At 48.4% G+C, this 10,186-nt stretch overlaps 1 protein-coding gene across 1 annotated transcript; it reads left to right on the forward strand.

Moving 5' to 3' along the window:
• Positions 1 to 4,061: 4,061 nt before the first annotated feature.
• LOC135821600 (MFS-type transporter SLC18B1-like) lies at positions 4,062 to 5,675 on the forward strand. The gene has a single exon (XM_065334598.1). It carries the CDS (start codon positions 4,062 to 4,064, stop codon positions 5,673 to 5,675), a length of 1,614 nt encoding a protein of 537 aa, XP_065190670.1.
• Positions 5,676 to 10,186: the final 4,511 nt, after the last annotated feature.

The raw sequence follows: 10,186 nt of genomic DNA on the forward strand, positions 1-10,186 counted from the left end.
CACACACCACAGTTCAGGCAGCGGCGGGCAGGTGACAAGGCTGGATGGAGTGCTGGTACTTTCATACACGTTCGGCGAACATGGACACCCATCAACACAAGCCAGTACAGTGTACTAGGCAGAACAGCCGAGTCAACACCAGCAAGCTTTACAAACACTATAACTAGTACTAGTAGTAGTAGTTCTTAGGTACACCTAGATCTACGGGTATGTCAAAACTGCTCTATCAATATCATAAACAACCTGCTAGGTTTTAGGCTTTGAATAGCTTGATAATAATATAGCTGCCGGAATAGTCATGTCATCGTAATGTCCGAGTTCCAGGAATGCTCAATGCTCCCAAGCTGTTCTTCGCTCAATGTCGCCCAGGTCACCCAGGTGTTCTTCTGTGCCTGCTGGTTCCGTTTCATTGATGTTTCCTCGTTCTAAGTTTTTTGCTTGTTTTCTACCATGGAAAGAACTCGGCAAGTCCACTAATCAATTTAGTGCTGCTCAACGATCTCGTGAGTCCAGCACGCACGCGCGGCGCTGTGCAGCTCCAGACCTAAGACTTAGTAAGAAGAAGACACTCACGTATTTCCCGCTCCTTCACCATAGCAATGAGACCCCATCAAGTAACTAAGAGGAGCGCATGCTCCAGTGCAAGTGGTTCTCTAGCCTTCGTTGTTGTATTCTTATCACTCTTGTCTAAATACATGATTGTACTGCTTCGATTGTACTGCTTCAATACAATAAACCCCGGAGCGTGTTCTGCAAGTGTGAGGGGACTGCGTTTAGCCGGGAGTTAACACCCGTATCTCAGATTGGCCTATACATGTACATGTATGTATCACAGGATATTATTATTACTAGTAACTCAACACAAAGGCACACAATGAAAACCTTGGCAGATTAATTAATTAATTGGCAAATTAATCACAACGGAATTAATTATTTGCCAAGGTTTTCATTGTGTGCCTTTGTGTACGCCGCTCTGCCTGAATCAGGCATTGAGCACTCTTGCAGAACCAAAGCATATTGCCTCTGTGTATTACTAGTAACTCATCGTACATGCATGTACATGTACATGTAGACTCTCTACCGTATCAGTTTTCGTTGAAGTCTATTTGGCACGTATTGGCACGGTATTGGACATGTAATTGTTGTGGATAAAAGAAAAGAATCCATTGATGGTACTGTGTGGACTACACGAGTTGGCGGTGACAAATAAGCACCTGTGCATACGAAAATAGTGTCAAAACTCCCAAATTCGAAGCCTTCTGACATAGGAACTCCAGCTGAAGGTGCCCGCTAGAGAGACGTGCCCGTATCTGACTTCTGAGGCGTCCGGATAATCATGATAATAGACATTTGACTTTGAGTGTACATGTACTATGCTACCGTGCTGTAGGGTCCGGCGGATTCTGCCGGCAGAAAAATTGGCAGAATTCGTTGCTTTTTCTGCTATGTTTCATGCATGTTTGGTATGTGGATAAAAAAATGGAGCAGAATTCGAGGAATTGCCCGCCATAAGGTTTGTATGGTTCTGCCAATTTCACTGCTTTTCGAGCAGAATCCGCCGGTCCCTACAGTGCTGGCAACTGAAATCCGACCACCATGCCGGGGCGCCGCGCCGGCAAGGGGGTCGGATTTCAGTTGCCAGCACTGCAGTAGTATCTACACAGTTCCCTTGGTACATGTACATGTACATGTACTACATGTATGTGAAGTGGTGCAGGGCGGAAACAGATTCACTCGTTCTATTTGAGCAGCACTGGACGTTTACCATGTTTACGTGTCTACTAGTACATGTACTCGGGAAAATCGTCCCATGTCCATGATCATAATTATGCAGGGCTTTATCGATTATACATGTACAATGCATCTTGAAACTGTACTTTTTTGATAGGCAGGCACAGTGGGTTGGTCAAAGAGTCAAAGACCATGATTGAGATACGACAGGTACAAGTACATGTACTACCTGGTTCAAGTCCTGCCTGGGAACGTTTTTTCCAGCCGTGCTGCTACCCACAAGTCAACTGGGAACTTGTGGCCAGGCACAAGGGGTTTCTCGGGCCAATCTCGGCACTTGTGCCAGTGGTTATGAGACTTATCCCCTCACCCCCACGGTTAGGCGCTGCATCTACCGCTAGGGTTTACCGGGTGTTAGCGGCCGTCATCAGTACCCTTCGGGATAGGCATTGGCGGATATTGCTAAAAAAAAAGGTGGCAGATTCTGCTCGAAAAGCAGTGAAATTGGCAGAACCATACAAACCTTATGGCGGGCAATTCCCTCGAATTCTGCTCCATTTCTTTTTCCACATACCAAACATCGAATTCTGCTCCATTTCTTTTTCCACATACCAAACATGCATGAAACGTACCAGAAAAAGTACCGAATTCTGCCCTTTTTTCTGCAGGCATTATGCGCAAAGGCCTACGGGGCACCGAATATGGATTGTGCAGGCTCAGAGTCACAGGTGGCAAACTTTCTTCGCAACACAACCAACATTGCACTGCTTTTTGAAGTGTATTCCGTGCATAGTGCGCATCTGGCCCTGGGATTTGGGGCCTGAAATACGTGTAGCACCACTCCTCACTGACATGCCTCTGTCCTCCTTCTTTGAGCGTTGCGCTTCATTCTTATTTTTGTGTTTCTGTTTCGGTATATTTCGTATTTCAAGGCATACCCCGAGGCTATAGGTATTATTGAGTAAAGGACCATTCTGGAACATTCAGCATAATTGTATTTCTCTAGCTAGGCTGCTCATTACGAATCATTAGCCCTCCACTGTCTGCTATCTCAACCCTACAGCCTCCCATTATAATGGAACTCCCTTCAATTTAGACTACGTCTCTGGGAAATCCTCAAATATATAATTATTATAAGGCCACACTGAAGAAGGTCTGTGGTTCGACTCACCCGACCGACCGTATATTTTTCAGCCCGACCGTAACTTTTTTTCGGCGGGCTGTCGTGTGACTGACGTACGTGGACTGAACACGTCCACGTCTAGGTCTACGTGCTGTGCAGCGTGAGTCTGCGGACGCAGGAGGCTCCTTTTGGAGTTGTACTGCAGTGCAGTGCAGTGAGTGGTACGACTGCTGCCTTGTGCTGGTAGTAGAGTCTACTCGATACGACCACCGGCAGACTGGCGAGACTTACGATATTTCACCTGTAGATCTACCGGTAAGTTGCCGCTCCATGTGTGCAAGCACAGGAAGCGTCGACGGAAAAAGCCCATGTATTCGTGCACGCCGACACCAAACTAGCAATACATGTACCGGCACATTGTACAATTTGTACTTCGAAGTAGTTCCCGAACTTACTTTCAACTCGCATCGTTCTTCATTTGCTTGATGATTTGGACAGTCAGAGTCACAGCTTGAAGTTATTCTCTTCTCGTTCCAGAGCTACACAATGTTTCAAAGTATTAGCCAGTGATCCCTTTATACAACATGTATGGCATAACACTGCGTAATAATGCCGATGTACTGGGTGTCTAAAGGCAGTACAGTGTATTTACATGTACTTAAAAATATATTTAAAAAAAAAATCCGCCCGCCCGCCCGTAAAAAAAATGTCCATGTTAGTCGAACCACACACCTTCTTCAGTGTGGCCTAATAAAACGTTGTAGAGTGCGCAATACCCGGGTACCCCAGCAACTATTACTTGAGCAAGTACGGTATGTGTGAAGTGCCAGCTCGTACTGATTCGGATTCCAGATTAATTTTATTGATTGTTATAATTACATTATGTATGGTACCGGTACTGTGGTATTTTTGTTGTTGTTTCCTCGCCAGGCAAATCAGCGCAGAGCTAGTCCTGCAGTCCTAGTCAGACTGCAGTAGTAGAGCCTACAGCCTACAACTAAAATACTTGATATGGGTAGCGGCTGCGCTACCCCGTAACCCCAGTCCAGGACTCCAGGCAGTAGTCTGACTGAAAGAAGTCATGTCATTCAGTTCTTGAGCGGTACTGTCCACGCTGAGTTCGAGACAGTCTCCCGATGCAATGCTTACCGACGACGGCTAGCCGACACTCGACGACGGAATGAAGCCAGTAGAAGACGACCACGCGATGGCGGAAAAACGACCCGAAACTCCGTCATCACGGAGTGGTGCGGAAGCGCCGCTACTGGCGAACTCTTCCGTCAAATATGACGACCAGCAACCCGGAGCGACACGTGCCATCGCTGGTGGCGAGACTGGTACTGGTGACACTGCGTCCCTCTCACGTGTCGGGGAGGACACGCTGGCCGGTTTGACGTCGACCAGGAAACAGCTGATACTGGGGATGTTCGTGGTAATTATCGCCGCTACACAGTTGATCATAATGAGTCTAGGTCCGTTCTTTACAAGCGAGGCGCTGTCCAAGAATCCTGACGGAGGTCCTGGCTATCATAGTGCCGTAGGTGCAGTGTACAGTTCCAAGGACATCACGGGACTCATATCTGTCCCTGCAGTAACGTATGATCTGGAGAACATTGGCAGTCGCTACTTGACTGTGCTGTGCTGTGGTACGCTTTCAGCATCCCACATGATCTTTGCGTTCGTGGATTCGATCCAAGACTGGAGGGTATTTATCACATACTCTATATCTGTACGGCTCATGCAAGGTGCAGCGCAGGCAGCACTGAGAGTAACTGTTACCGCCTATCTGATGCGACTGTTCCCCACGCGAATGGCAGTCGTGACCACATTCAACAACGCCGCTTGGTCGGGTGCGCATGCGCTGGGAACGTTACTGGGAGGAGCATTCTTCGATTTGGTGGGATATCGGTACATGTTCGTGATTTTCTCCTTGACCATGGGAGTGTGCGCCATCGCGGCATTCTTTGTTATGGTGGACGTGGAGCGGACAAAGCGTGGCGACAGACCTTGCGGCAGCAATGCACCAGCTGACGGCAGCACCACAACGAGAAACAATGGCGAGACGTCTGAGGCGGCCGATGGCAGTGTGAGTACGCTGATGAAACTGCCGTGGGTTTGGCTGATGTGTGGTGCTATGGTGCTTTCCAACATGGCGTATAGCGGCAACGAAGCACTGCTCGGACCGCAGATGAAACACGAGTTCAGCTCCAGCGCTACTGTGATTGGTGCAGCCATCTCCACACAGATCATTGTGATATTTGTTTTGAGTCCGGTAGTCGGTTGGGTGCTTGATCGTGGCTGCAACGCAACCCTGACTGTCATCATTGGATTAGCCTTGGTCGGTGTTGCATGTCTACTAATTGGTCCGTCGCCTATCTTCCACACTGCACCTTCACTATGGCTTGTGTTCCTGTCGATGGTGCCGTTTGGCGTCGGTCATATTTTCATGACCATCGGCACGTTTTGCAGTCTATCTGAGTCAGTGGAGAACTCCAAGGTAGGTAGTGTAAGGAGCCTGAGAGTGGCAATTTCCGGTGTGACTTGCTTCAGTCTTGGTCTCGGGTACGGCGCTGGTCCCTTGCTGATGAGTGCCCTGGTGGCAAAGGTGGGTTTCGCGACGGCATTCTCCATCGTGAGCATTGTGTACTTTGCCTACGCTGCGTTAGTAATTATCTGCTCATGGTCGCGCAGCAAGAATAATGCGTGTCCGTTCGTCCTCTGGTTTGGAGAGCGTGGGTCTTCCGGTTCTTGCAGTGCCGATAGTGCTGTTGAAAATGCTGCGACAGAACTCTTGCCTATTGCAAAAAAAGTAGAGAATTGACAATTTCCGGATGATTATATCGAATTGCTTTTGCTCAATTCATCTGTAGCCTGCTACAGCAGAACTATCAAGCATGTCTGTTGTTGGAGAGTGTGATAGGAAAACATGGTACATGTACAGTTATGCCTCGATTACAGTGTCTGGGCAATCCAGGACCGGGCACTGCACGTAACTTTCAAATACCGGTATGGCGTATCCGTAACTCCGAATATTGCGACTCACATACCTTTCGATGGGAAAAGCCATAGATATTGCACGTGGTGTCACTATTCCACAGAATGACACAAAATCACAGTTCGCGTCAGACTCTGCTATAGGCCGAGTTTCCGCATCCGTAGGAACAGCACCACCCTCTTGGATCAAGGCGCAGATGCAGCTCCTAAACGGTGGAAGGTGAATAGATCAGACCCACCACAAAGTGGTCAAAGACCGAAAAATCCCATTCATTGCATCCAGATAAACCAATAGAATAATGAGAAATAGAAGTGGATAAAACTCAAATAATATCTGCAATTAGGCCATGGTAAAAAATGAAGTTGATTCTCAGGTCATTAGCCTGTGAAAATCGGTGCGAGCGAGCGATTTATTTTATTTTATTTCCCACAAAAAATTATTTCCAAAGATAGGGTCACACATACCGTATTTCCGCAAATAAAAGACCATCCTCGTATACAACGCCTTCCTCGAATACAAGGCCGGAGCAGGGGGCGATTGAAAAAATACAAGACCGTCTCCGATTAGAAGACCGGGCCTGCTAAATGAGTCTTACAACCGCGCATGCTGCGCATAGAAGACCATGCTCAAACTGTTGGAAAAAATAGAAGACCATGCTCAAACAGTGTAGAAGAAAATGGAAGAACGGGGGTAAAACTGTGTGGCGAAAAATAGAAGACCGGGGCCAAACTGGGTTGAAAAATAAAGGACCGTGCTATTAAATTAAAGGGGAAGTATACCCTAAAATCAAATTTTCACCAGTTGTAGTCTTCTGGGTGCCGAGTCGAATGGTCTTGGTCCGAGGAAGCTGCGACGCTCCCTTCCTACTTGAATCCCAATCGAACTCGCGCACCTCCACCGAAACTGGGTGACTGCGCCCTACTACAACGCGACGCTGAGTCGACTGGTTTTGGTCCGAAAAGGCTGCGATGCAGCGTTCCTCCTTTATTCCCAATCGAACATGGTTGAACAAGCGGTCACGTGCTCCTGCGTACACCAGTCACCTGGTCACCGTGCCTGCAGGGTACAACTTACTAGCCTGTTTGACCTTTTTTGGGTGCAGTCCTGTCACTCGAGTTGAACTCGAGTTGAACCTTGGTGTGAAAGTTGTCGCCTGCTGGCGCGGTGACCAGGTGATTTGGGCACCCAGGAGCACGTGACCGCTTCTTCAACCATGTTCGATTGGGAATAAAGGAGGAACGCTGCATCGCAGCCTTTTCGGACCAAAACCAGTCGACTCAGCGTCCAAAAGACTACAACATATGGGCCAATCGCGGTCATCCGTGCTTTTATAAGAACGAAATGGCGCTTTTAGTGACATTTTGCATACAAATCCCCATCTAGTAGGGCGCAGTCACCCAGTTTCGGTGGAAGTGCGCGAGTTCGATTGGGATTAAAGTAGGAAGGGAGCGTCTCAGCTTCCTCGGACCAAGACCATTCGACTCAGCACCAAGAAGACTACAACTGGTGAAAATTTGATTTTAGGGTATACTTCCCCTATAATGGAGACGTTCCTTTATTGGAGACTGTTCCATTATTATTTCAACCTCATTTCAGAGGCATGTTGCCATGGCCAAATTCATGTCAGACACACACATTTCAGGGTTTTTTTCGTAGTAGTAGTAGTAGTAGTAGTAGTAGTAGTAGTAGTAGTAGTAGTAGTAGTAGTAGTAGTAGTAGTAGTAGTAGTAGTAGTAGTAGTAGTAGTAGTAGTAGTAGTAGTAGTAGTCATCCCACTGGACAAGCAACCGGGGGTGCGCCCTATCGCTGTTGGGGAGGTTTTCCGGAGACTAATAGGCAAAGCTGTGATGAAGATAATTCAGTATGACGCCATGCACGCCACAGCCCCTCGTCAACTCTGTGTTGGTGTTCCGTCTGGGTGTGAAGCTGCCGTGCATACGATGACCGACATGCTTGTCTCGCCGGAGGTGGAGGGTGTGCTCTTGGTCGATGCCACCAACGCTTTCAACGCTATGAACCGCACAGCAGCCCTACACAACGTGCCACTCGTCTGCCCTGCCCTGGGGCAGGTGTTCAAGAACACCTACAGCAGTCCATGCCGCCTGTTTGTGTCGGGTGGTGGAGAGATAAGGAGTCAGGAGGGTACCTGCCAAGGTGATCCTCTCGCCATGGCGATATACGCGGTCGCCATGATGCCATTGATAGACAAGCTGTCAGAGTGCTGCCCCGACGTGGTGCAGCTATGGTATGCTGATGACGATGCTGGTGGCGGACAGCTCCTCAATCTAAGGCAGTACTGGGATGGGATTCTGGAGCATGGCCCTGGGTATGGGTACTACCCTAACGCGAACAAGACAACACTAATTGTCAAGGAGCAGCATTCGGCCCTGGCACTCCAGCTTTTCAGGGACACGGGCATTCGTGTTGTGACCGAGGGTGCTCGTTATCTTGGCGGCGCACTCGGTACAACGGTCTTCTGTGAGGAGTATATCACAGATTTGATCGACAAGTGGACGCTGCAGGTTGATCGCCTGGCGGAGGTGGCCACCACTCAGCCACATGCTGCGTACGAGGTGTTTGTAAAGGGCCTCGTGTCCAAGTGGCGGTACCACTTGCGCGTCCTATCTTGCCCTGCGCATCTTCTGGCCCGTCTCGACGCCGCCATTACGGACAAGCTGCTGCCAGCGCTCAGCGGCCATTCGTGTTCGGATGAGTCGGCACTGAGAAAGTTGCTATCGCTACCAGCGCGGTTTGGTGGCATGGCAATCCCTGTGCCCTCGGTGGAGGCCGAGAAAGAGTTTTCTGCATCCAGACAGATTGTGGCTCCTGTGGCGGCCTGCATAAGACCACCAGAACATCCAACAAGCACCAACGAAACTACTCAAACAGACCAGCTGAACGAGGCAATAGCCCTCAGCCGGCAGGTGTAACAGGTTTAATCAAACTTGAAAAGTAAGAGAGCCTGGTTGAGCGTGCCTCGACCAGTTATATGCAAAATGTGATAGTATACATGTGGCAATGGCGCCAATGAAGGTGCTAATAGACAGGCGTAAGACGCATGAGGTGCGAGGGAGTGTAAAGTTATAGAGAACAGGGGAAAACTGTTACATCATCCCCCTCCTATGGAGAGGAAGGAGCTTATAACCCAAATGCTCAAGTGGAATAGAGTACAATAAGCGCAAACACGTGCGAGACGAAAAAAGGCTTCGCACTGAAGTAACACAATAAGACGACTGAAACTCCATGCAAATAAAGTGTAATAAGCTCAACAAATGTGTAAGGTGAAACTAGAAGTTCAACTGAAAAACTCAGCGGGCAGAAGCCAAGGTTTTGTACTTCTGAAGTGGGACAATGTCATTACCAGATTCATCCAACAAATAATGTTCAGGCTCCCAAGTGGCATCAGAGTAGCCTTGCCACTTGACTAGGTACTGAAGCTGATTCTGCCGGCGGCGGTGACTGAGAATGTTCTCCACCACATAGCGGGCATGACCATCAAGGTCCGTGATAGGCGGAGGCGTAGGCTGTCTCCTATTAGGAATAGCGCTCTTCTCGTAGGCACGGAGTGCCGACACATTAAATACCGGGTGACAGCGGCTGGTATGAGGCAACTTGAGCTTGTAGGCATTCGGGCCGACCACATGGGTTATAGGAAAGGGGCCAAACCACTTGGGGCGTAATTTATGGGATGGTCGGTCCCGAGCTTCAGGAGTCAGGAGGAAATCCCGGTAGACCATTACCAAATCTCCCACCTTCAGCTTTCCCTCGACCCTTGTCCGATCTGCATAGAAGGCCTGACGAGCTTGAGCTGCCACTAGCGCATCTTGTGAGATCTTGACCGCGTCTTGTCTTGCTTGCAACCAATCAGCTGAATCTCTGCCTCCCTGAATAGGGTTGAGGAAGTCGGGTGGCGCTCTGGGATTTAGACCGTAATTTAAGAAGAACGGTGTGTTTCCTGTAGATGATTGAGTAGCGCTGTTGATAGAAAACTCACAGAGAGGTAGGAGCATATCCCAGTTATCTTGTTTATGATTTACAAAAGCCCTCAGCACATCCTCTACTATTCTGTTTACTCGTTCAGTTAGGCCATCTGTCTGAGGGTGATTGGCAGTACTAAATGCTAGTTTCGTTCTTAAGCGATCAAACAATTCCTGAAAAAATGCTGCCGTAAATCTTGGATCACGATCACATACAATACTAGAACTCAAACCATGAAGTCGAAATACATGTTGAATATACAGATCAGCACTTCCTTTAGCGTCAATAGTAGAGGAAGTAGGTGCTAAATGTACACACTTTGTCAAGCGGTCTACAAATACATATATAGCATCATGACC

Source organism: Sycon ciliatum, chromosome 7, assembly GCF_964019385.1.
Source record: "Sycon ciliatum chromosome 7, ocSycCili1.1, whole genome shotgun sequence".
Classification (NCBI taxonomy): Eukaryota; Metazoa; Porifera; class Calcarea; order Leucosolenida; family Sycettidae; genus Sycon; species Sycon ciliatum.

Bases quoted from the DNA above. Each gene is read 5' to 3' on its own strand.
- LOC135821600 (XM_065334598.1), top strand. From the start codon at position 4,062: ATGGCGGAAAAACGACCCGAAACTCCGTCATCACGGAGTGGTGCGGAA.